The 25,486-nt window shown below is 45.4% G+C and overlaps 7 protein-coding genes across 7 annotated transcripts; 4 read left to right on the forward strand and 3 right to left on the reverse strand.

Moving 5' to 3' along the window:
• Positions 1–2: 2 nt before the first annotated feature.
• Positions 3–1,972, reverse strand: BCIN_02g02300 (hypothetical protein). The gene is made up of 2 exons (XM_001558822.2): positions 1,092–1,972; positions 3–1,036 (listed from the first exon to the last, which is right to left on the reverse strand). Exons 1-2 carry the CDS (start codon positions 1,583–1,585, stop codon positions 385–387), a joined length of 1,146 nt encoding a protein of 381 aa, XP_001558872.1. The 5' UTR covers positions 1,586–1,972; the 3' UTR covers positions 3–384.
• A 2,913-nt stretch (positions 1,973–4,885) lies between these two features.
• Positions 4,886–7,343, forward strand: Bcalf1. The gene is made up of 2 exons (XM_001558820.2): positions 4,886–6,039; positions 6,714–7,343. The coding sequence occupies exons 1-2, from the start codon at positions 5,785–5,787 to the stop codon at positions 7,200–7,202; spliced, it is 744 nt and encodes a 247-aa protein (XP_001558870.1). The 5' UTR covers positions 4,886–5,784; the 3' UTR covers positions 7,203–7,343.
• A 2,094-nt stretch (positions 7,344–9,437) lies between these two features.
• BCIN_02g02320 (hypothetical protein) lies at positions 9,438–11,171 on the forward strand. The gene is made up of 2 exons (XM_001558819.2): positions 9,438–9,732; positions 9,788–11,171. The coding sequence occupies exons 1-2, from the start codon at positions 9,672–9,674 to the stop codon at positions 10,927–10,929; spliced, it is 1,203 nt and encodes a 400-aa protein (XP_001558869.1). The 5' UTR covers positions 9,438–9,671; the 3' UTR covers positions 10,930–11,171.
• Positions 11,172–15,222: 4,051 nt separating this feature from the next.
• On the forward strand, positions 15,223–17,735 carry BCIN_02g02330 (hypothetical protein). Its single transcript, XM_001558816.2, has 3 exons — positions 15,223–16,198; positions 16,270–17,192; positions 17,241–17,735. The coding sequence occupies exons 1-3, from the start codon at positions 15,944–15,946 to the stop codon at positions 17,623–17,625; spliced, it is 1,563 nt and encodes a 520-aa protein (XP_001558866.1). The 5' UTR covers positions 15,223–15,943; the 3' UTR covers positions 17,626–17,735.
• A 288-nt stretch (positions 17,736–18,023) lies between these two features.
• Positions 18,024–19,338, reverse strand: BCIN_02g02340 (hypothetical protein). The gene is made up of 2 exons (XM_001558815.2): positions 18,871–19,338; positions 18,024–18,778 (listed from the first exon to the last, which is right to left on the reverse strand). The coding sequence occupies exons 1-2, from the start codon at positions 19,037–19,039 to the stop codon at positions 18,585–18,587; spliced, it is 363 nt and encodes a 120-aa protein (XP_001558865.1). The 5' UTR covers positions 19,040–19,338; the 3' UTR covers positions 18,024–18,584.
• Positions 19,339–19,353: 15 nt separating this feature from the next.
• Bcmrp7 lies at positions 19,354–20,700 on the forward strand. The gene is made up of 2 exons (XM_001558814.2): positions 19,354–19,730; positions 19,831–20,700. Exons 1-2 carry the CDS (start codon positions 19,490–19,492, stop codon positions 20,379–20,381), a joined length of 792 nt encoding a protein of 263 aa, XP_001558864.1. The 5' UTR covers positions 19,354–19,489; the 3' UTR covers positions 20,382–20,700.
• Positions 20,701–20,912: 212 nt separating this feature from the next.
• Bccyk3 lies at positions 20,913–25,484 on the reverse strand. Its single transcript, XM_001558813.2, has 2 exons — positions 25,176–25,484; positions 20,913–25,114 (listed from the first exon to the last, which is right to left on the reverse strand). The coding sequence occupies exons 1-2, from the start codon at positions 25,248–25,250 to the stop codon at positions 21,323–21,325; spliced, it is 3,867 nt and encodes a 1,288-aa protein (XP_001558863.1). The 5' UTR covers positions 25,251–25,484; the 3' UTR covers positions 20,913–21,322.
• Positions 25,485–25,486: the final 2 nt, after the last annotated feature.

The following is a 25,486-nucleotide window of genomic DNA, read 5'->3' on the forward strand; positions in this document are numbered from 1 at the left end:
GATACAAAAAATCATAATACAATCTAGAAGGTATAGTTTCGAACACCATGCGTGCCTGCAAGCAATGCGTGCTACGCTACCCCATCTCAACCCCATTCCATCCCATTCAATGTAAATTCCAATTCATAAAGCCCTGATCCAAAGCCAAGGGATATTTTTTCAAATCATCGCGCCATCCCAATATGCAAGGTCCATCCCCATATGCTCACTCTACCCATCCATCCCATCCATACCCTACTTTACCCCAGAAGAAAAGAAAACAGGTGTAGAAACAAAAATTAACTTTTTCCTCAACGCCAATCGCATTTACACACGTTTCCATCCATCCATCTATCCATCATATCATTGCACATAACAAGTTTTCATCAAACATAGCGACAACCCTCATTGTCTCCTCCTAATACTATCCCGCGTCCCACCCTCCGGGCTCCCCCTTCTCTTCCCATCGTTCCTCTGCCCCAACATGCCGATAGCCGGTAAGAGCGGCCCAGGACCAGGACTTGGATATCCACTCGAGTAACCACTTGAATGCGCAGGCATTGACATCGCATAAGCAGGCGTACTATACGGGCTCATACCTGTGGTCATTTCCGACAAACTAGGCAGATATCCTCCTCTACCCTGTCCCATCATCATGCCACTACCACCTCCAATGGCCGCTAAGGCTAGGCCATCTGTTGGGCTCGTAGGTGGTACTGATCTAGGTGTGCTCTCTCTCCTGGCGGCGATTGTACGGGTGGCTCCAACACCTCTTGGATTTGGGTTTCCTTGTGCGGTGCCAGGTCTACTGTATCGAGATGCTCCAGATGCTGAATTCATCGTGCTAGATGTGGATTGACTATATGAATGACCCCTTGCAGGCGAGGCTCTCGAACCAGAAGATGGGGCATCGAGAGTTACGCTCGAGAGAGAGAAAGGAACGACACCAGCACGTCTTGCCATGTCGTTTTCGCCGAGTTGCCAATGCATGGCTTCTGCTGCTCGCCATGGAACTGCCATTTCTTCGGCCACCTTTGACCACATTTCTTGTTTGAATCTAGATAGCCATGTTAATAACCCTATTATCGGCCTAATATTCGAAAAAGTAATACCTTTCATAGAGTCTAGCAAGTTTGTTCTTTCGTTCTTCGTCCCACTCACTCCTACGTTCCAGATAGTTTTGATAATGTAACCGACAACTAATAGCACTTCGACCCGGTAGTCTCTTAGAGATATCCTCCCACTTCATTCCACTGCCTCTTAGATCAATGATTAAAGCATCTTCGTCCGCCGACCATTTGCTTTGCTTCTTAGCAGGAGATTCTGATGGATGGGCACCCATACTTCTTTTCCCACCGGCTGCAGAAACGACAGCAGCGTAGTTTGGTATTTCGGGTTGTGTGATTGATGATTGAACGGATGTAGATCTTGTTTGGTTTCTGTCGGGTGGTGATGTGGTCTGGGACTCATTAGAGTCCGGGTCCTTGAGGAGGAGGGAGATATCCACGGTGATGGTGAAGTCCCTGATACCGTCAAGGTCGACGGATGATCTGCGAAGAAGTGGTGCACGGTTTGTTTCTGTATCGATTTTCGAGTTGTAGATCATCAAATTTGACACAAAGACTGGTGATTTGGGGCTTTAATTGAGAATCGGCACTGTAGAATTAAAAAAGAGTAGTATGTTGGTCGAAAGATAAAATGCTAAAGGGAATAGAAGTCTTTGATAGATGTGAGTATGTAGTGGCGTGAAACAGACTAGATTATTCTTTAGGAAGTGATAGCTTGGATTGTTCGAGAAAAACTATCTTGAGACGATTTGGACTATTTCTAACGGGAGGACCACGATCCTATTTCAGGCCTTCATAGTAGAGGGAAATGCGTGGCTCGCCTATATTTTGATGGCCATAAACCTGATTGGTAAAGATATATCATTGATGCAGCCAATCGCGGTAGATTGGATGGAAAATGGAAAAGAGCAGAAGCCAACGCCAACGGAAGAATACGTCAAGTTTGTTAATGAGCTTGTTAAAAACAAGGGCATTGTTCGAACTGATCCCCACAGGAAATAACTAGGTTGAATGTTGGACAGTCGGTCGGGAGCATGCGAGATGCAAATAGAGTCCTTAGTGGGGGGGGTCCAAACCAGGGTTATGCTAGTGTGGAGGAAGGCCGGCCACGAATTCATGCATGAACATGAACGTGAGCATAGTAATGCTTTTAGAAATGTTGCATTCTAGTGCTTCCATTGTTAAAGTTATGGAAGAACAGTTGAAACCTGGGAGCTGGCGCTTGAAACTGATTTATACTCCTTCAACCCCTCGAAGCTGTTTTAGACACATGTCTGTGCGTAATCGTGATCAAACTTGACTTTGATTGTAATTATCTGCATTTCACCAAATTTATATTTAGGATGAAGGTTTGGAATGCCACAATAATGAAAAGACGCATGATTTGATATGGATTGCTTGTCGTCGCCTCAATCGGCCAAACACTGTAGATCCAAGATTGACGTCTGAGATGAAGGAATTGGCGGTCTGCTTCTGCAAGGGTAATGTGAGCTTTGCTTCAAGGATTATAATGTATGATCTTCATGGCTTGCAGCGCCTCTAAGTCCTCGATGAACCACGATCTTCCGTGGGGCAAGCAAGCCGAAAAGACCGAATAAATATATCAAGCCACACAGAGTTAAATTCCCTTCATTTGGGTCATTGGTGGCTGAAAAGAAAGCTTACGCGACCGTTTAGGTCGGTTGTGCCTCATCCAAAGTCCAAACCCTTGAGGCCTAATCGACAGAAATGTATTGCGTTGTTCTATTCTGCGTTTGTATCTGTCGGTAGCCATTACAATGAGCGCAATTACATACCAGTCCTTTCCTTCTAGCACACCCTCGGATACCAACATCTGGCGGTGTAAATTCATGTTGTCATGTGAGACGGCGCCATAATCGTGTAGACGGTTTGAGTCAGTAGAGCTTTTTTCAGAACTTTCGGAAACATGGTATCCATGAACACAGCCCAAAGTATAAATGACTAACTCTCAAATGGCATGTACGGCGAGCACTCAAAGCTTTCTGCAGTTCGCCTTCAGCCCTGATAATCTCATCCGAGAGGATTGGGGGCGGTGAATGCCCAGTTCATGCTTTTGGCTATCGCCTTAGCCTCAAAAAAATAGAAAGTTGTCAGATCAGACGAGAGTACCAGAAAATCGCTGTCGCACGGCCTTGGAAAATAGCGCCTCAAGCACCCTCGCCCAATTGCGTGCATTAGCATGCTAGCAACACTTGACAACAATAGTATGGCTGTGCTGTCATTGTTGATTGCGGTGTCTCAGGTAGGATACATATTCTGCAGATATCCGTCGACATGTAGCTGTGCCCGTTTGTTTCCATTTACAATGGTCATTGTTGTAGAAGAGGAGCATGCTGCACCCAACAAAGCCTGAGTAAGGCGGTTGTCAAATTAGTACATAGCCGCTATGTTAATTGCCTCATGCACAAGTATAGGTGGATTTAAGCGTATTTCGGTTTGGTGCCGATGTTATGCCATGAAAGCATGATCTCATCGTGAGTTCTCTAGCCGTCGGTGTAGAATTTCCAAGATGGGAAGATTAGTAATGCAGCTATCGTGTTTATCGCTCCCTCGTCCCGAATCAAATGTAGTCCGATCATTGTGGGGGTAGATCTTGCGAACCACCAAACCAAAGTCAAAAGCATGTACCTACTGCGTAGCTTAACTTGGTTTGATAGGTATTCAAAGATGCAAAGATGCAAGTCGCGTGGCACTTCGGTGAGTGGCGTATCCTGTAAAGGGCAGGGCTCTGGAAAAGAACTCGTCTCAGAAAAGTCCAAACCCATGTCTGTTTGAGCGGTGTAGTATGCTATGCAATCCTAGAGAAGAACAATAGCACTAACTATAGTCATTTTGACAGGAATTATCGCGCCGAGAGGAGTTCGAGGATGACCTCTCATCCAAATCCAATGTAGGGCTTAGAATTATTCATGCTGAGTTCCGGTATCTTTTCTGGAGGCGTGTCCAATGGTGTAGAAGACATTGATACAAGGCAACAAGTCAACAAACCAGCAACCAGACTGCAAACGAAAGTTAGCCAATTGGGACAAGAACTGTTAGAGATCTCCTCCTGATCCTCTTTTTTTTTGTTATTTTTCACACATCTCATCATGTTTGAGCCTTGCGACAAGACAATCCACAAGCCATAATCCACGACCCATAAATGGGTCAGAGACTCAGATACTTCATCCTGCTATACTGCAATAGGTTAAACCAGTGATCGACTGAAGGTTAACGTCCCTTTGAAACTTCTATGAAGTGTAAAGCATTGACTTTTTCAATCTAATGGGTGGGGGATTGGAAGAAAATGCTCACCCAGGAGTGGAAGGAAGAATGGAAGGCGTATCAATTGCTGCAGTGGGTGATAGATGAAGCTTCAAGAATAGAGATGTGGTGATAAAGAGTATGCTAATTTTAAGTCATACTTCTCTCTTGCTCAAGGGATGATGATTGTAGATGGAAAAAATTGGAGAACGGAGAAGAAGAAGAGATTTTTCTATCACATCCATCCACCACATTAATTTTGATTGACCGATTGCGATATGCGTGTGATGGAAAGAGATAGATAGATAGAGAGACCAACATGGTATTTGATTTGTCTCTTTGCGCGGAAAACACCAGGTTTCACCAGACCAGTAGCACTCACTTACTATAGAGGAGCAGAACAGAATCAACAGATGCATTCCGAGCTCGTGCCTGTCTTGTGTGGTTGCAGTTGCAGTTGCAGTTGCAGTTGATGCACACATGCCATTGTAGGGTTCCATTGGTTGCTCGTTGGCTCTCCGCCACTCTCTGCTCCATACACATATAGACAGTATAGGCCGACCTCGACAGTCAATGTAATATCTTTCGGAAATACACGTTCAACGCTCCTTCCTTGCTTCTTGTTCGTGTTGCATGTACTTGCAATTTGCGTTGCCACCCAGTATGTAGGTGTTGTAACGTCAACTATGGGTCATTCAAGAAAAGAGCTGTGGCTGATGGATTGTGAAATAACACCCCTAGCCAGATATTATTTCCTATTCTGTACAACTTGGGGGGGGGGCTGCGTCACGTGTGGCAGCCAGACCAGTTTTTCTATGGGTCGACGACAACAACTTGATGTATCATGGATGAACGCTTCAACTGATCCTTTTTGCCCCATAATCATCCTGCTTCTACCAAGAAAGCTACAGTGACACCTCATCTGTCTCCATAATCCAGCTTTCGGATTCCCCATCGGGCTCGGCCTTGAAATTTGCACCCCTCGAGCACCCCCCATCAAATCGTCGCTCATCGGACAATTTATCATTCATTGCACTCTAGCATACGAAAAGAGAACGGCAGTTGCTCCTCCCGCCTTCAAAGGTTCAAACAGAACCTGGTAGCAACAACCTGGACATCTCACGCCTGGCAAACTGCAGAGACCCGTCAACTGGGATAGGTTAGATTTCTATTTCAAGAATCGTAAGGCTAAGAAAAGGCAAAGAAAAAGCCGAAACGTCCGTACCATCTGGCTGGTGGCACATTTCAAGTACATACACATACACACATAATACATACCTTCTAATCCTTTATCGATACGCAAACCAACCCTATTGGAGCATCATCCCATTCGCACTTCACATCAACCTTGAGGTTTCTCGCAGATTGATTAATTGTGTAACCGGAACTTCCTACCTGGTCGCCCTATATCGGAAAATTTCAACCATCACAGCCTCATCCGTTACGCCTTACATTCCCTCCAACTTCAACAACCATGAGTGGTATGCAGACAGCAGGGGATATCCCCATGATTGTTAAATCAGAGAACTCTGGATCAGAGCGTCGTATTACTCCGTCTTGGTCTATTGGTCAACTAAAATCAAAACTTGTACCCGTGACCGGTATCCCTTCCTCAGATCAAAAACTCACTTTGTGGATCAACAATCAGCAATCCGTCGAGATCCAAGCTCTGGATGAAGAGACTACACAACTGACAAGCTTTCCTCTGGCACCACACGCCGTTATTCACGTGAGTTCGGAAATTTCTTTAGCTTCGTAAAGCGAAACATGTCGTGGTACTCTAAGACCTTGTTGTTCTGCAAGGCTGTCTGTCCACCTCGATCTCACGGATGTTATTTTCGACTTGACATGAGACTTGATCTTCGGTATCGTATCTATACTAGTCAAGGTTTTCATTTCAGCATCATATGATAGTTCATGCCGATGTTTACCAGGTTGCCCCAATCGTTCATTCCATGATACTTGGGCTATTGAGATGATAAATCTTAAATTATAGTCTGTTCAACTCGCTGGTGTTGCTTTCTGTGGATTAGTTTCCTGCCCTACAGCTAGGCCAAGTGTTCCATGTTACTTAGAGTGGAGTATTTTATCACGGACACGACAAGTTTTGTTCGTTGTCCATGAACTATTTGCCACAGTCTGAGCTCCATCAAGTGGATATATTATTGCATTATCGTTAGTCTCACTCTGAGTCACGGTGTGCTGTATTCCAAAACTTAACAAGCACCTGATACTTGCAAGCACAAGCCTACTGTTCTCCATTGTTAAGTCTGGCAATCATCTTTGGAGGACACGTATCAATTTACGTCGTTCCCACCGGGTTCTCCCAACAAATTTATGTAGCGATACTTCCGCCAATTAGGCTTGCTTATTTATCAAAAGTGCTAACACAATTCTTCCCAGGTGACTGATACTCGCGCCCCTGGTCTCCGTGAGAATTATACCGATGTCTCTGCAGTGGAAAAATACACCCTTCCCGTAGAATCCTATGAGAAACGCACCGACAGTGTTCTTGCGTGGAAAAAGAATGAAAAGCTCGGACGATTCAATCCTGATGCTCCAACGCTCCTTGATGCCAAGCTCGCTGTCTACGATAATGAGATCAAGGCAAAAGGTATCTCTGTAGGAAAGAGATGTAGAGTCGGAGAAGATGATTCCAGAAGAGGTGAAGTGATGTATGTAGGTGACGTTGCGGAAATCCCTGGTGGGGCAGGAAAATGGATCGGAGTTAAACTAGATGAACCTGTCGGAAAGAATGATGGCAGTATAGCTGGAAAGAGATATTGGGGTAAAGAAGGTGACGGAAAATTTGGTGTCTTTGTCAGACCTGAGAGAGTTACGGTGGGAGATTTTCCAGTAATGGATGATTTTGAGGACATGGAGGAAATGTGAGAAAGTGTGTTACTCATCTGTATTGGGATTGTGTTTTTCACGATATCACCTCTTTAGATACCTTTGAATGCGAGCTGACGTATTTTCGCATTGAAATTGGAGCTTACATCCTCTCATTTGGGAATAACATATATCTTCGTACTGATTGGGGTGTACATTGTACTTTGCTTTAAACCTGCTTTATCCAAACCTCTTTTTCTTCTTTGGAGCTTTTTTATTCTCCCCCTTTATTCCAAAATTCACCCACAGAGAAGACGTACACTGCCCCCTCTCCCAGCACCAGAAAACTTATTATACAACACGAATACAGCAGATAAATGTTCAATACTACATAACCACATAACATAGCTCAACATAAAACATTCATGACTCTTAAGATATAGGTATAGGTATAGAGAATCCCTCAGGCAATATCCTCAGCACAACCAACCATCTTCTCGCAGACTTATAAAAAAAACATGTATCTATCTCCTAACCCCTATCTTGCTAAAGTAAAAGATACCCCTCTCATTAACCATGTTGCTTTCTCATTCCTCTCTAACCTACCTTCATCATCGTTCGGACTTCGTAGAGTATACACACACACACACTCTCTCTCTCTCTCTCTGTCTCTCTCTGTCTTTTCGGAATACTTCTCTCTCATGTATTACTCATGCCATTTTCTGTCCGATCTTTTGATGCCCATCTATCTACCTCTTTAGCTCGTTATAACACTACGTTCTGTTCTTTTGTTAGATTTCATACACACATATAGAGAGCGTGCATTTGTAACCTCCCGTTTTCAATTTCCTACTATCTTGGATTGCAATTGCATTCGTGGCTAGGTATCCATCTATTCATGTGCGCACACAAGCTACATGTTCTTCCGCCGAAATGAATATATCTCACATGTTCGGTGAATATATATATATCTCTCTCTCTCTTTCTCTTTCAAGCCGAGTATTCTGAGAGTAGTTCATCGTACTGTGTTATGTATACATCGATTGAATCTTATTCTGAGAGTGGTCTGTGAGTTCCATGTGTTGGGTAGGGTCGTCTCGGCCATGTTGATGGCACTGTTGGATATTGAGATGGGTTGACTGATGCGAATCTTTTCTCTACTTTTGAATCCGTTGTTTTTGTAATTACTTTCTCCTCATCCCTTTCTGTTCTTTTCCGCTCCTTTTCACATTCTTTCTAGTGTCCTCATAGGAGTTCGGATCGTTTATTGCAATTGGGTTTTTATAAAGGCGGAAGGGCATTTACATGTGAAATTTGCATATGATTTTATGTAGTTCAAATCGAAAACCCTTCCCAGCCGGATTCAGAAAGAGAAGATTCAAGGAAAAGGTATTGTGTTGGTTCTCTCCTGTCATACTTCCAATCTCTCTTGCTCATTCGTATGTTTCCGTCTAACTTAACTAACCCCCCCTTTCAAGACCGCCACCCCCCCTTCTTCAATGCCCTCTTTAATTATCTCCTTTACCTCTTTCTCTCTATCACCCTCTTTCTGCTCATTTCCCACTCCTCCATCGTGTTCCCTCTACTCCACATCTTCCACGTTTTCTTTCTCCCGGTCATTATCAAACCCTCTCTCCCTCTCCTGCCACTTACTCACTTCTAGAATCCTCGTTGGACTAGCGCCTTGTTAGACTAAGTCATCTATTACCATTTTATTATTCAGATTCCTGATCCTATCTTCTTTCCTCCCTTTTTCCCTCTCCTATCTTGTGAAAGATCCAAATGACTAGTTGGATTTCGAGGATTGCTTATAAAGATGTCCTCTAAAGGGCGGGTTGTGGTCTTTTTTTCCATTCTCGTGAAGCATTGGTATCTTTTTCACTCATACGATCATTTTTTTTTTTCTTCATCCAAATTCACCCTGTCATTCCCGTTGCAATCCGCACTAGCGAATGTCTTTCTCGTTGACCTCTTCACGTTTCCCCGCCTACTATCAACCAATTTTGCCTTTCCGTACTCACGCTCTCCGTAGACAGACGAGGTGTATTGAGGAAGAGACCTCTAGCTCTAAATTTTGGGAGACCAGCTTGGAGAATCAAGAGTGGAGAGATGCGGCGATTGGTAAGCATTGATATCACTTGATGCCTATGTTGTGTTGAATGGTTAAATTGGGCATGCGAATCAATTGTTTGAAATCCGGATGTGTTTGTATTGTCCCGTCGGACTTCTTGATATAGTAGCTCCGACGATATTGCACACTGCGGGGTTTGATATAGGTGGCGGAAGTGGTGTAACGTTGACATATAAGATAAGATGGCGGGGTAGGAAATATTTATAAACACCTGCATTGCGCCAGAATTGCATCTTGTACGTCATTACCCATTGTTTACTTCTTAAGCTCCTTCTTAAGTTCCTTCATACCAGATTTCATTTGAATTCTTGATCTCTCGACAATTCTCTACTTGTTCATGCTCATACACCTGTCCGCTTCATCGATCTCACGTGAACACAATTAACGCAAACAACATCATGGCATCCAAACCATATGAAGTAAAATGGGGCATCTTAGCCACCGGCGGCATTGCAACCAGTACCTTCCCTTATCCCCCCCAATCCCCAAGCAACCTCAAACTAACCCCTTCCAGCCTTCTGCAAAGATATCCTCTGCAACCCCACTACCCGCGACGTCCACGATATCAAGCACACCATCGTCGCAGCCGCCTCCTCCTCTTCTGCATCCCGCGCCGAAACATTTCTTAAAGAAATCAACGCGCCTCCCGGCATCAAAGCTTACGGTTCCTATCATGAACTCGTCGCCGATCCCAACATCGACGTCATCTACATCGCCACTCCCCACTCCCACCATTTCCAAAACGCAATGTTAGCACTGCACGCAAACAAACACGTGTTGTGCGAAAAAGCTCTCACAGTAAATGCCTCGCAAGCGCGCAAGCTTTTCGAGACAGCCAAAGAGCGCAAACTCTTTTTCATGGAAGCGGTGTGGACCCGCTACTTCCCGCTAAGTATTCAAATCCGGGAGCTGGTGCAGAATAAAGAAATCGGAGAGGTCCATCGGGTGTTTGCAGATCTCTCGATCGCCGAGGCAAAAGAAGATGGCACTCTTAGCTTTCCCCTCGAAAACCGCATGGTGAATCCTGATCTGGCGGGCGGTGCGCTCCTCGATCTCGGTATCTATGCTATCACATGGGTCTTTCAGATTCTCTACCACTGTCAATCGTGTCCCTCTACCGAGCGCGAAGCGCCCTCTGTTCTCGCGGCCGTGCAGAAATACGATAAGACGGGTGTGGATGAGCAAACCAGTATTCTGTTACAATTTCCCAAGAATAAGAGTGTGGGTATTGCAACTACGGGGATGAGAGTGGCGACTCAACCCGATGCACATGGGGAGGCGAGTAAAGATGAAGCTCCCACGATTAGAATCCAAGGCACCAAGGGAGAAATCCAAGTCTTTGGACCTGCGTATAGACCTTTGCGATACAAGGTTTTGAAGAATGCGAATGGGGCTGGGGATTTCAAGACGGTGGATTGTGAGATTCCGCAAGATCCGGAGAGGGGGAATTGGGGACATGGGATGGCGTGGGAGGCGGACGAGGTGGGTAGATGTTTGAGGGATGGGTTGCAGGAGAGTGAGGGATTGGATTGGAGGGAGAGTGAGGTTATTATGCGGGTTATGGATGAGGTTCGAAGACAGGGAGGTTTGAAATATAGCGAGGAGATCGAGTCGGATATTTTTCATGAACACAGTGCTTTGAATGGGAAGGCTTGATTTAGAAATGCGAACGATAGGATCGTCGTTGAATTCGATAATTGGTCACGAAGAATGAATATATAAATTGGCGATGCCGCTTAGACGTTAGAAAATCCCGTCTATGATCCTTGATTACCCTGGATATAATCTATATTACACTCTACTAGCGCAAGATACTAGCACCACGCCATCTCCTCACCCCTACCATCTAAACGAGGTAGTTTCCATTGCTCACCCCCTAATCCTGAAATCAAAGTACAAATATTTGTACGAGAAGGATACAGATGCCGCAGCACCTGTAACAGTAGATTCTATTTCAAAGAGCTCATCTCTTTCATATCCCTTCAGTGCGATAATAATAACACAGTCGCCACGAAATCAAAACCATTCACTACATCCACACCCCGTCCCCTTCACTCTGTTCAAGCAAATTCACCACACAGAGTCAACAGTGAATAATTCCACCACAGATCCGAAATACACAGTTGTTACAAACAGCCTCGTGTTGGAATCGCGTAGTTCGTCACATTATCACATACTACATATATAGTATGCATTATAGACTATGTCTGTTCTGCAAATCCAGAAGAACAAAATAATGCTTACGCGTTACAAGGAACAAATCCGCATAGAAAATAGAGAGAGAGAGAGAGAGAGAAGAAGATAAGGAAGGAAGCCAAAGAGCAAGAAAGTTAAACGGGTAAAAAGAAGAAGCAAGAGCACAGATTCAACAGGGAGAGATAGGAAAGAAAAGAAAAAAACGCAAGCGAGAGAAACCAAATCCTCTTAATCATGCACGCACTCACTCTATCTAGGAAACCCTTTCCAAATATATATAGAGGGAGAGAGCTGAATACCTAGCACCTTCTATCACGATAGCACAAGCCTAGCTCGCATACTTAAACAGCTGTATAAACATAATGAACAACTTCAATTTAACAACTACATATATATATATCCTACATTACAATCCTAAGCGAATGTAAAAGAGACGAGCTCTTTCAGCCGCCCGCCCGCCCGCCCTTATGTGCAATTTCAAGGCCTGCTTTTTCCTATCCTATACACAGCTAACTCACTCTTATTAGACAGAGTAAAACTTTGACATTTGGGATCTACTTTGTAGATACATCATCGTCCATCTCCTTCTTCTTCTCCATCTCCATCTCCATCTCATACAAACATCGACCTTCAAATTTGAGCTCAGAGAGTTGGAAACTAATTCTAGTTTCCAAGCTTAATAACTACATGGACGAATGGACTTCGAATGACGGTATTGTCAAATAAGTCTACTGCATCTAGCTATCGCTTTACTCTCAGTTTGATAAAGGATGCCATGTTAAAGGTGTAAAGGGTGGGTGAAATATCCAGAACAGCAGGCGGAACTACAATATAGGTGGTGATATCTGCTGGTGATGTCATCTCCCGCTTTTGCGGTGAGATGATAATCCCGAAGCAAGACAAGAACTGAAGATTTGAGGCAAGAGAAATCACGGAGTACGTGTCACAGGTTCTTAACATGTTCTTTCTAAAAGAAATTTATTAATTTTTTTTTAATAATTTTTTTTTAATTTGATCGACTTGGAGGGCTTTTATGTGCATATAGCAAGCAAGTACCAATTAACTACGAAGTATAACATATCTCAATATCAACATGATCAAAGGTTAGCATTTCATGTTTGGACCGAAGGCCATCTGATATCTTTTAATAGGTAATGATCTTCAATACACGTACTCGGCAACAACCAAATTACAGTAACAACCAAAATATGAAAGAAAGCCTTTGCTGTCTTGAAAAGAATATGAAATGGGGCAGCTTTGAGTGAATCTTGCTATCACTATCCATCTCGGCATAAAGCGGGCTCGCGCGGCAATCCGCAAGGGCGGAGATACCATACCTATACGCATCAATAAAAACGAAAACAATTTGGCAGAGTGGTTAAGAAGTGCAACCCGACTTCTTCCCTTAGAAGTTCCCCCCGAGCCGTGGCACTCGAATATAATACCCGTCGGTATGCTCAATGTGAGACATGCCTGTGTGAATATAGCGAAATTAAGGCAATAAAAACAAAATAATAGATAGCTTAGAATTAGGTGATTGGTGGATGGTTGACGGAGAGGAGAGTTGGAAGGCGGTGGATAGATAGGTGATGGGTAGATGTATCCAATGACAGAATAAGAAAGAAGCAAGAACACATTCTCATGGTCTCAATTCAATTTCTACCTTGAGATGTTCAAACCTTCTGACATCCTTTTTTTTTTGGTTCCGCTGTCGTTGGTGAGCTCAGAAGTGGGTAATGTCAAAAACGGGCAAGTATTACGAATGACAACGCCACGAAACATGATCATGTTCCCCAAACACGTACGCCTGAAGTTTTGTTGGCATGTTGCTTGAGGTTTGAAGTTTGGGGTCATTCTATGGTGGTTTTGATGGAGTTTGATATGGATGGTTATCGGAATATTTTCGAATGTTTTGACGATTGGAAGCGAATGCGCAACGACGACCCATCTGTCCGCATTCTTATTCACCATGCAAGAACATTCTTCCGAAAAATAAACTCGAGAGTTATGATGGTGTTTGAACAACGGTTTTTTGAAACAAACCCGACGAATATCAACATACCGACATTTGATCTTTCTTGGAGTCTCAGGTTATGTGTGCCTCTCACTAGAGACATTAGCCTTATGCGCATGAGGCATTATTGGAAAAGATCTGAGCAGTGGTATGCACATTAAAAATAGAAAAAAGAAACAAGAAAACGTGTGAGTGTAGCTAGTAGTTGACAGCAAGACAACTTCCACACTGGAACAACCTCGACACCGAACAATCTCGAAACTTCAAGATATGGCAAGATGTCGACGACACGTGACTTCACTCCCCTGGATTCGCGGAGATAGAGTTTGCGCTACCCCAGACCGACTTTTATTGAAAGGCTCGTGCTGCTGCATGCGGCACGTAATGTGTCAATCAAGACAAGAAAGCCGAGCTCTAGAAGGTTTGGGAGGCGACGGGCAAGAAGTTAACCAAGGAAATGAAGAAACGTAAGTGAGAAAAAAGCCCAAACACCAAGCCTATTGGCATCGACGAGGCTGAGAACAAATTGAGAGGGGACCAAGTAAGCCAAGCCGTGAGCTTTGATTTACCAAGTGATCACCAAGCTTTCATGTGATTTGATAGCCGACCAGAGCTGAGAAAAAAAGTTCTCCCGAGGAACCCGAATAAGAGATGTAGAACATCTGGATGAGCCGGAAACTGACGTGCCATGAGCACTACTTGAGGTTACTCTTTCACGTATGGCTGACTGACGTACAATTTTCGACGGCGAAGAGGGGGGCTGAGCAGAAATCACATCAAAAGAAGGTTTGGAGGACACGGCTGTGTTCTAGAATTGGGTCCTGGGGAGAGAAATGAAGAAGCACTATTGACAATTAATGAAATGCCCAAGACCTCCAAGAGAAAGGAGAGGCGTGGCAATTAGCGACATTATTGGATCAGACAGTTAAACGACACGACTTAGAGTTCTTGGGAAGCTTGGCTGTCGCTCGGCTTTTCATGAATAAAAGCTGGGAGAGAAATGATTACTGTTTCCCATTATTCAATTAATGCATGCATGATGTTTTGTGTTTGGAGTAAACATGCAAACGGTATAAAAAGGAGAATATGGGTTTCATCGTGGAAGCGACCCTAGTCGATTACGAATGAAAGGAAAGGAGAGGAAAGCTGGATGGCGATGTCTATGACGATGATTATCTCTAAAGAGGAAGGAAGATATCAAGCTAGCCAGTCCTTACTGAGCAGATAGAATTTGATAGATAGATCGATGGTTGTTGGTCCATCGCACTGGTATCAACATCGACATCAACATCAACGTCAACGTCAACATCAATGATTGTGCAATGTGGATGAACTGCGGGGGCGCGGAATAATGATTTGTATTTGTATTTGTGTTTGTATTTGTATTTGTATTGATTATTATCATTTGTTCGTTGTCCCACACCCACACCCACAATCTCTCCAGACTCTGTGGAATCTTGATAAGCCTTGATATCACCAGATAGATGGTCACATCGGCAGTCTCCATCCGTGGCAGTTGTCGAGAGGATGCCCCCTCTCATTGGCAGCTGCCAGATGTTGATGTTGGAATGTACCGTGGTATGCATCGTGGTGGGCTGGGCTGGGCTGGGCTGGGCGGCACTGCAATGATTAATCCAAATACGCTTTGGAATCATTCGGAACTACGGGGACCAAGGCAGGTGTTTTAGCAGTATTTAGGATAGGATAGAGGCATTTAGCAGTTTTAGTCGCATTTACCAGCATTTACCAGCATTTAGTCGCATTTACCGGTATTTAGTCTTTCTCCTGCTCACTGTCACTCGCCTTCTCCGCATTCGCGAGGGTTGTCCGTTTCCCGTTTTCCCTCTTATTATTAATAATCTCTCGAGGTTAAGGCGACCTATCTACGTACTTGACATTTCCAACTACTGTTACAGCACAAAGTATAATTTATCGTTATCCCCCACATTATCACATATATACTTTTTCCCTCTGTCTCTCTGTCCCTCTTTCCTCGCCTCCCACTCTTCCCTCAATCCCGCCACCAGCCAGACCCTTCCTCTTGCTCACAAAGGAACCGAAAAATCCGGAAAAAAATCTTGAAAATTCCTTCCACATCAGACATCCAAGCCGCAGAGTGTTCGAACAGTCGATCCAACAGCATCCGAACTACACACATCGTACAGTTTCAGCGCACGGAGATCCATTCTGCCGACATCCCATCCACGCTAATCCCTTTCAAGCCTGACTATCACCATCTCCCAAACAGCTCCAAGCCAAGAAGAGGGTTTCACTTCAACTTAGTAGGAGTGAGTGGGAAATGCTCCCTCGATAAAACTACAAAGTATTTCGTCCTCTTAAACTAATGGATATGTGAAATCGCTTTGGGAGAGATTGCTATTTGTTGACCATTTTCCGTGGATTTTTGTCCTGTCCTGTTCTCTATTCTCTCTTCCCTTCCTCAACTCCATCATCTCAATCATGCTTCTTTCAGATAAGGGAGGGAATATGGCGAAATGCCTTGCGACCCTCCTACTCTTCGTCGCTTTGGTCGCTGGCCAAACTTCCACCGCTTCCTTCGCGCCCTCGAATGATACCTTGCCATCTAACATGACGAACCCGGATATTGAATTGAGTTTGACGTCTGGAACCAATGCTCTCTTGGTCAGGAATACGTACAATATTGCCCCACTCACTGCTCAGGCGGGGATAGGACAAAGTGAGACTGCTGTAAATGTAAGGAACGCATTCCTAATTACATTGTATATGTATAATGCGAGGCAGACCACTAACATTGTATGGCATAGCAAATCAACATCAACGGAACGATTATCCATGCAGATGCGTCAAATGCGAGTAATCTATCCATCGACGATATAGTATATATGAGTTGTGATCCAAATGAAAGCTCCAACATCGATTCAACACAGGCTATTATCATGGCAGGAAATGCGCAGCCAAAGGCCATACTATTATTTAGCATATACTCCCAGGAGTGCAGTGTTAGCGGCGATTATACTTATGGCTCACTTTATACAATGGTGTCTGCCTCCGACTCAATGGCTTTACTTGTTACGTTGGATAATTATACTAACGGCTCGTCATTGGTCGCAAGATTCGTACCTAACGAAAGCTCGTCAGATACCGGCTCGCAAACTAGTAATAATGGAGGGCCGCCACCAACTACAGCTGTTGCCATGAGCATTCTATACAGTATCACTGGAATTATCACCTTGCTGTTCTTGATAATTATAGCCACGGGAGCCATTCGCGCTCACAGACACCCGGAAAGATACGGGCCACGGAACGCCCCAGGGAGACCAAGGCAAAGTCGAGCAAAGGGTCTTGCACGAGCCATGTTGGAAACTCTACCTATTGTGAAATTTGGGGATCCAGAACCGGGGAAACCAGGGAGTGACGATATTGAATTGGAGAACGGCAGTGTTCATCATGCTCCTGTTACTTCTACAACAGATGCCACGACCAGTGACACATCAACAGTTCCGGTTACTGCGGCAGCAAACTCCGAGAAGGGCTTGGGTGCACACCCTGAGTCCGGAGGCAACGAAGCGTCGACAGCCACAAAAGAGGGCGAGCTTTTACAATGTTCGATTTGTACAGAAGACTTCGCTACGGGCGAAGACGTTCGAGTGCTTCCATGCCATCACAAATATCATCCCGCTTGCATAGATCCTTGGCTACTGAACGTTTCAGGAACCTGTCCATTATGGTAAGCTCATTTATTTCATGTTGTAAAAACACATACTAACTTTCACAGTCGTCATGATCTCCGACCCACAGCAACCCATGCCCAATCTGCAGATGACGAACTTGCACCTCCACTCGATGCACGTGAGGGAGAAACAGCTAGTCAACACACAGCTGGTACTTCTGAAAACGGAGAGACCAGCTCTCGCAGTCGTGTTTCTCGTCTCATGCATCTTCGCAATGCCCCCCCTGAAGAGAGTATTGCTACCCTTCGCGAATATGCACGTGAGCAATCCCAGCAAGAAGTCGCCGTGCCAAATCAAGATGGAGTCGAAGAACAAGGCAGAAGAGCTAGCCTCGCAGGTCGACTACGAACCACTCTCCGAATAAGAACACGGGCACAAGCATCCACTGAGCCTGAAACAACAACAGCAACAACAACAACAACAACATGATATGATCACTAATTCATAGTATTTTTTAGCGATTCGCGTAACGAACGACTTTTTATATTTATATCTTATGACCTTAAATAGTGGCTCTCCAAATCCGACGTTTTACTACAATATTGTGAAATCAGAGTACATCATATTGGAACTGATTAGCGTGGACGGATGAATGAATGACGGATGAAATGGTACGAACAATTGGAAAGGATGGGTCTGAATAGATGGGAGTTTGGTGTTGATTATTTACCCTTGATTTTCGCAAGTACAATGGAGCATGGATTGGGACTGGTCTACTTTGAGCGGTGTTTTATCAAGTACTTGGGTTTTCGGATGATCGGAGGATATGGGGCGGCGCAGTGCTGGTAAAATCGGGAGTCGCGGAAGCTAGGGAGGACTTTTGTCAGTGGCTACAATATTTTGTTATTGTAATATATTTTGCAGGACTGCTTTCTACGCGAGATGGGCTAGATAAATATCATACTATGCCTGTCGTAATCGATGATCCCGTGTGACGCTAATACTTGACTACCATGCGAACAAGCATTGTAATGCATGAACTGTGAAGTAAACTTTTCCTCTGCAGATGGTAGGTTGGAAACCCTCCCTCAGCCTCCTAAAATCCACGGACTTTTCCATGAATGGTAATGCAGTACAATGTTGTACACGTGAACCCACAGCTCGTTCTCATTCCCACAGCTATCTTCATACCCCTCCCCTCATCTATCTCACATCTCTCATCTTACACAATTGCACACTTGCACACTTGCACACTCCAAATAATCCCCAAAATGAACCAACTCCATTGCTTGCTTGCCAATCTTCGATATCCCATCCTACTCCATCCCCTCCCCTCCGCATCTCCCACCTCCAACATAACCAACCCCATGCAAAAACTCAGAAGTAAAAGTAATATAACGTCAATCCCTCATCCTCTTCCCTCCAAAACCAAATCAAATCAGATAAAATCAAATCAACCCCTTCCTAGCCAACTCCACCTTCCTCGCTGCCTCTCCGGCTTTAAATCCTCCTTTCGATATGCAGATTGCGTTTCCGTCTGCGAGCTCGAATTTTTCCTCGTAGGTTGGGTGCGCGCAGGGACAGTGGTGTGGGAAGGCGACGCAGGAGAGGGTTCCTGGGCAGAGGTAGGACGTACAGTGCGCTGTGGGGAGGGGTGTGTTAGTTTTGGGGGGGAGGATGGGACGGGGGGAAGATGGATTTGTATGGGGGAAGAATGCGGAAGGGGATGATTACCTCGATCGTAATTATCTTGATACCATTGCGAATCGCTAGGGACGTCTTGTGGTTGACGTTGATGTTGCTGCTGTTGACCGTTGAACATCTGTTCGAAGAATTGAAATTGTGCGGATACGCCTATGATCAGGAAGAGAAATGAGAAGAGGGAAAAGAGTACTTTGGCCATTGTGCTACTGGTTGGTTGTGGTGAGCTCAATTGCAGAATGGAAGTGATACTGGAATGGTGAAGTAGAAAGGTGATGCTGGTTGAGAGATAGATAGCAGATAGCGACAGCTGGATATTGACAGGTGGTAGAAAAGTTTACGGGGACCTATAGGGTGGTGGGATGACACAATTGGGGGGGTTTGGTGGAAGAATTGAATTTTGGGGGATTGGTAAAGGAGGATCAATCTGATAGGAGATGAGAGAATGGAAATTCTTATTTCTGCTTTGATTAGATGATTCTCACGTTTCTCATACAATCCATACACAATCTCTGCGTTCACAATCCCACAATCCCACACTCCCATCACCACTTCACACACCGTACTTCTCGGTCCCCGTAAAAAAAGCATCACCAACCATCCCATCACAAAAATATCCGCACTCCTCACCTCCCACCCCATACATCCCAAGATGTTACTCCCACGCCTCCAGCCCCCATTGCGAGGCGCCATAACCTGCATCTCGCGGACATCGTCCGCATCGGCCGCAGAAACACATCTTTGCGAAGCTCTCGCGCATCTCTCGTTCAGGAAATCTTCTTCTCCACTTGCCCCTCTCATCGCCGTTCGTCATGCCTCGCACGCCGCGCAAGGAGCCGTGAACAAAGCGAAAGACGGCCCGGGCAAACGACTGGGTGCTAAGAAATCTGGTGGTATGTAATTCCCTCCCATTCTTCCGCAAAATATACTTCGCATTCCCATTCCCACTCCTACTTCCTCTCTCGTTCCTCTCCAATTCCTAACAAAATTCAGAACAATATGTCATTCCCGGCAACATCATATTCCGACAACGCGGAACCCACTGGTTCCCCGGTGAGAACTGCGCCATGGGTCGCGATCACACTATCTACGCCACCCAACCGGGTTTCGTGAAATACTACAAAGATCCCGAGAGACATCCCAAACGCCAATACATCGGTGTGGTATTCAAGCGCGAACAAGTTCTCCCTTTGCCACGGAATACGATTAGGAGACGTAGATTAGGAATGGAGGTTGCGAAGATTGAGGAGCCGGAGGTGGAGCAAGCGGTAGAGGTGGAGGTTAGTTTGGAGGGGGCAGAGAAGGAGGGCAAGAAGGAGAAGAAGAAGAAGGAGAGGAAGGGAGAGGAGGGTAGAAATTTGCAGCTAAGACCGGGATATATGTATCGGGAAGCTAATTGGGAGATTGGAAGAGCGGCCGAGAGAGCAAAGGTTAAGGTCAGGTTGTATAAGCCGGGAGATAGATGGACGGCTTGGAGGAAGGCAAATGCGAGGAAGACGAAGAATGCGGAGAAGAGGGGATTGTCGAGTAGGAAGAAGAAATAGATGAGAGATGGAAAGGGAAATGAAAATTGCGAGGTGGAGGAAAGGGGAAGGAGAAGGGGTGTATGATTATCTATTCATCTGGTCTTGTTATGGGAACATGAATGAAAGGGCCTGGATTAGGGGCGGCCCCAGTGGCAATATTGAGGAAATCCAACAAAAAATGGATGTGTAACTAGGCGATATCCTAACAAATTTTTATTTTACCGCAAGTGAACTTGTGGTAGTGAACACGATTGACATGTTCATGACACAGATACTTCGCATCAGACGCTCTATTTGCATTCTTCGACGTTTGTGTAATTCCTCAACAGAACCTTCATGTTGAGCAAATCTTACCCTTCAATTGTCTTCCAACTTTCAATCGGGGAACCAGACGTTCACCTAAATTTCAGTTGTGGAACGAAGTATGCTTAAGTTAGGGCGTTTGAGAGCGTTACTTACATGTTCCCACATAGCCAGCCACCATTGCTTCATTCAGAAAGCAAATGCCTTGTAATAGAAGCATCAAGATTCACAATAAACACTCGCACATATCAATATATAAAATATATTTTTGTAATTTGAATCGCATGCACTACTCTAGAACTACAAGCATCTTTGATAAAAGATGCATAAACATATTTGGCGACGACTAATCCTCCAAATTACTTCTACATGCTCCCAATTTGCAAAAACGCCTTCAAATGCGATTCTTTTATACAATTATTCCGACCGATCAACCGACCTACCGACCAACCATCCATTCCATCCAGCCTAAGCCTACCATTTATTACCGCCAAATCCAACCCAAATTATTCGTTATAAATCGTCCATTACAACCGCAAGGCGCCATAAAATGCATACATTTCGTTTCATGTCGATTCTTTTTTTTTTCGTCCTTCCCAATCTTTTCTTTGATCGTGTCTTTCGTTTCATCTCGAATTGATGATATATAGGTAGTATTAGACGCAAGTCCATTCAGCAAAAACGCACCATCTAGCACTTCGATCGGCTAAAACTAATCCTCTCCATACACCCCTTTCCCCACATTTAATTATCGTCTCCCAAGTTCCTCCATCTCCACCCTCTAAATTGACACCTCCATTTCTCTCTTCCTTTCGCATTAATCTCAAGATCTTCCCACCAGGTGCTTGAATTGCTAACTTGGCTGGCTTTTTGCCAGTGCCCGAACCAGAAGCCGAGGAACTTGTTATGGACATAGCCGAGTTTGGTCGTATGAACGGAATAGGCGAGGTTCTCCCAGGATCTGGAGACCCTGATGATAGCGAGGAAGGATGCTGACGCACAGCGAACACGAAAGTATTATTGATGGCTAACCGCTGGCATTGTGGCTGGGCGACATAAAGGTCATGGCGTTGCGCGTGAGGTGTTGGATGTCGGATCAGGAAATCGTATGGAGGATTGTCACCAGAGTGAATAATAGGCAATGCAACCGCCAACGGATGTGGAATATCCTTGATACTGTGCATGAGACCACGTTTTCCAGCATAGATTTTAAGAATACCTGATCCTTCATCACCAGGCAGTAAACCCTTGATCGTATATCTCTTTTGATTACCCACCCACTCGGCTTGCGCCAAAGCAGGCTTCGTGATAATCTCGCCAGTCTCGAATAGATCGCCATCAGCATCCCGCTCAAAGGCGCGTGCTTCAACCTCCGCTACACACTCGACATCAGGCGGTACAGAAATTTTGATGTGAACCAGCTCGAGATCCTCAATACGTATGAGACTAGTATCATAATCCACCATTTCCATCTCATTAATGAAAAATGCGGGGCAAGCACAGGGCAGAGCTAGCAGAATTTCATGTGCCATGGGAGGACAGAGATGTTGGTCAACATGCTGCTCAGGTATGTGAGTCCAGCATATTTCGATTGGTCGAGTCAGAAACCACCAGGGTTCCGCGTATTGGCTACTGGCACTAGTATATTGGCTTCGTCGAGGATGAGAAGGACTTGCTAAAGAGCAATCCATTATTCGCCATTCTCCATCAATAACAACTGCGTTCCAGAAATGATTAGGTCGAGGCATGGGTCCCATATCTGGTACCTCGCCAGGCGATTTGAGATACCCTCTGATAACCTCTGCATGTATCCCAATAGCTTTACACATATCCATAACTAGGAATGCGACCTCTTCGGATGAACCATGCTTGGTCTGGATCACCCTTCTTGAATCGGCAGTGTCATTATCGAAGCCCTCTTCCCATGTGATCTTTTCGCTGACCCATGTGAAAATTGCTCGTAGGCGCTGGATATCGCTTCTATATGGTCGACACACATAGCCTGTGGCTAGGCTCATAGGGTTGGACATCGGTGGAAGGCTATTGATGAATCTTGTGTTCTTATCAACCAAGCTGAGGTTTACAGCTTGGAAATTGGTTGGCTCGGCAACTGGGTTACCATTAACTCCTTCGTCACCGTCGCACCCCTCAAGAAGCTCCTCCACGGGACTTATCGCGGGATAATCCATCATCTGGCATCGCTCCTTTCTTTCAACTCGCTCAATCTTACTTAAAGAATTTGATCTGTTGATGTCTCGTCGTACCTGAACCCAATCAACTCCCACCGTACTACCTCCAGGTCCAACTTCATTCGGGGGATTTGGGTTCGGTGTGTTCCCAAAACCGCCTCCTCCTATTGATGTAGTTCCTGCTGGAAATGAACCATGAGCCTGAACTCGTGGTCTGGAGGATTCACCAACAGCGATACTGCTTCTAGCGCTCGCAGCACCTGTTTTTGCGGACTCAACCATTCTCTTGAAGAACCCGCTTTTCTTGGATTTGGGTGTCATGAGACCACCAAGAGCAGCATTGGAATCTGCTGCAGTACCTGGCCAGCCAGTTGGCGACTGCATACGAGAAGGATCCGAAGCATGACTACTATGATATGAAATGCCAGTCATTGGCGTCTGAGATCGACCAGTAGAGAAATCGGGTTGGCTGTTATTCATCCCCAGATAGTTATCTTTCCGTGAACCGAGAGCACTCTGAGCTCGACCGTACAGCAATTCCCGCTTCCTGGCTAGACTTCCGGCACTAGTTGAAGAGAAGCCACTGGCAGAAGGCCCACTCATGAGACTTTTATCAGTCATCTGAGTACTCGAGCTTCCAGTTGTAGTGGTACTGCGAGTACCAGAGGAAGAGCTTGTTGAATCGGTCTTGTCTGTTCTTGTTGTGAAAGTCCTCCCCAGCATGGATTTACCAACTTCATATGCAGATTTCCGGTGGCGAAGCTTGCTTGACTGTGTATTTGTACTCATGGACGATTTTGGTCGGCTCTCATAAGCATATGAACTCGCTTTAGGAGGAACTGCTGGTCGAGCATCATCATTTGGGGAACGGGGGGTCGAGGAATACATTTTACTTAGTCTATTCTCCATTCTTTGAACGTAATTGCTAAGTTGAGGTGGGGGAGTATTTGTAGGTTGGTAAGGTTGCATATTATTGACGTAGTTATCAGCACTTGTTGAATTATATTCTTCAGGAATTGCAATAGCTGTATTAGATCTAGGTGCACGTTTTGATGATATGTAAGTCTGATCAAATGCCTCAGGGGACCATGGATCGATTGGTGCTTCCGGAATTTCCGACTCTCGAGCTACTCCCATATCTGCTAAAGATAGCATTACATCATCCATTGCACTTCGCAAAGGGGAGGGGGTGCGTCCTGTACCCGCCGGCGATGGTGGACAAGGTGATACTGCCAATGGTACATTATAAGTATCTGAATTGTTGCCATATGTATCTCTAGATGCTTGGGGAGCATAAGTGCTCCGATGAGGCGGTGGAGGTGGCGGTGGAGACGAGGTACCCCCTCTGTCGAACTGAGGCGCGGGAGATGGACCTCGAGAATAACTTTGGTAACCAAATGAAGGAGCAGGAGAAGGAGCACGAGATCCATATTGATTAGGAATGGGTGAAGGTCCACGAGATGTGTAGTGGTCGGGAGCGGGAGATGGCCCACGAGATGCGTAATGGTCGGGAGCGGGAGATGGCCCACGAGATATGTAATGGTTAGGAGTGGGAGATGGCCCACGAGATGTGTAGTGATTTGGCGCAGGAGATGGCCCACGGGAGTAATAGTTATTGGGCGCAGGAGAAGGTATACGGGCAGTATAATGGTTGAGCGCAGGAGAAGGCACACGAGATGTATAGTGATTCGGCGCAGGAGAGGGAGCGCGGGGTGTATAATGGCTTGGACCTGGAGATGGTGCGCGGGGTGTATAATGGCTTGGACCTGGAGAGGGTGCGCGAGATACATGGCTTGGAAACTGAGAAAATGGTGCTGGCGAGCGCATCCGCGACTGATATAGAGGAGGCTGGGGTTGAGGAGAAGGCGCCCTTGCCTCATTATGACCACCCCTGGCGGCTGGCGATGGTATTCGAGAATTCAAACCCGCGAGACGTTCCTTTTCCCTAGCTTCTGCCCTCTTTATTGCCCCCATATCTGGCGCGGCATAAGCCTGGAATGGTTTTCGCATCGATTTTGTCTTGGGTTTCGTCGGAGCTGTTGGATTTTTGAACGGGTTTGGACTGGGACCTCGATCCGGCAATGGACTCGAGGTTCTGCTTGTTGGCCGGAAACTGTCATCCAGCACCTGTACGAAATTCGAAGGAAACAGTCCCATGACTCTCTTGTCCCTCCGCAATCGACCCATCCACCATGATCCATCTCCTGCGTTCAAGCATTCTATCAAATCCCCCTCAATAAAGCCCAAGTCGCGTTTTGACTGCGCAATCGTATGGTTAGAGCTCCAGACTGTAGAAAATCGCAATGTGCACTGGACTTACCTCTCCGCTGAATGAATATATGGCTCGGCACCAGCATGGAAAGCGAGTAGGCAAAGTACCCGGGGCTGGCGTCATGGTTGAGGTGTTGCGACTTCTATCGGTGAATCATTGGGGTTGGAATATTCCCAAAGTCCGAGATCAATGCATCGGAGAAGAAATGGAGGACTTTGGTGATATGGCAAAAGTATCCAAACGTTTGGATCAAGACAATTTAAAGATTCTTGAATTTTTGCAAATCTTCCCAGTAATATGAATAGGTACATATAATAGCTTTGGTTTGTTGGCACCTCACCATTAGCCCGGCAACGCTG

This window comes from Botrytis cinerea, chromosome 2 (assembly GCF_000143535.2).
Source record: "Botrytis cinerea B05.10 chromosome 2, complete sequence".
In the NCBI taxonomy this organism is placed as follows: domain Eukaryota; kingdom Fungi; phylum Ascomycota; class Leotiomycetes; order Helotiales; family Sclerotiniaceae; genus Botrytis; species Botrytis cinerea.

Excerpts from the sequence above, each read along its gene's own strand:
- BCIN_02g02300 (XM_001558822.2), bottom strand. The coding sequence starts at position 1,585 with ATGATCTACAACTCGAAAATCGATACAGAAACAAACCGTGCACCACTT. Across the intron at positions 1,037-1,091 it reads CTTGCTAGACTCTATGAAAG|ATTCAAACAAGAAATGTGGT; the intron begins GTATTACTTTTT and ends ATGGCTATCTAG.
- Bcalf1 (XM_001558820.2), top strand. The coding sequence starts at position 5,785 with ATGAGTGGTATGCAGACAGCAGGGGATATCCCCATGATTGTTAAATCA. Across the intron at positions 6,040-6,713 it reads CACCACACGCCGTTATTCAC|GTGACTGATACTCGCGCCCC; the intron begins GTGAGTTCGGAA and ends AATTCTTCCCAG.
- BCIN_02g02320 (XM_001558819.2), top strand. The coding sequence starts at position 9,672 with ATGGCATCCAAACCATATGAAGTAAAATGGGGCATCTTAGCCACCGGC. Across the intron at positions 9,733-9,787 it reads CACCGGCGGCATTGCAACCA|CCTTCTGCAAAGATATCCTC; the intron begins GTACCTTCCCTT and ends AACCCCTTCCAG.
- BCIN_02g02330 (XM_001558816.2), top strand. The coding sequence starts at position 15,944 with ATGCTTCTTTCAGATAAGGGAGGGAATATGGCGAAATGCCTTGCGACC. Across the intron at positions 16,199-16,269 it reads AAAGTGAGACTGCTGTAAAT|CAAATCAACATCAACGGAAC; the intron begins GTAAGGAACGCA and ends TGTATGGCATAG. Across the intron at positions 17,193-17,240 it reads TCAGGAACCTGTCCATTATG|TCGTCATGATCTCCGACCCA; the intron begins GTAAGCTCATTT and ends TAACTTTCACAG.
- BCIN_02g02340 (XM_001558815.2), bottom strand. The coding sequence starts at position 19,039 with ATGGCCAAAGTACTCTTTTCCCTCTTCTCATTTCTCTTCCTGATCATA. Across the intron at positions 18,779-18,870 it reads TCAAGATAATTACGATCGAG|CGCACTGTACGTCCTACCTC; the intron begins GTAATCATCCCC and ends CCCTCCCCACAG.
- Bcmrp7 (XM_001558814.2), top strand. The coding sequence starts at position 19,490 with ATGTTACTCCCACGCCTCCAGCCCCCATTGCGAGGCGCCATAACCTGC. Across the intron at positions 19,731-19,830 it reads GGGTGCTAAGAAATCTGGTG|AACAATATGTCATTCCCGGC; the intron begins GTATGTAATTCC and ends AACAAAATTCAG.
- Bccyk3 (XM_001558813.2), bottom strand. The coding sequence starts at position 25,250 with ATGACGCCAGCCCCGGGTACTTTGCCTACTCGCTTTCCATGCTGGTGC. Across the intron at positions 25,115-25,175 it reads TATATTCATTCAGCGGAGAG|TCAAAACGCGACTTGGGCTT; the intron begins GTAAGTCCAGTG and ends ACGATTGCGCAG.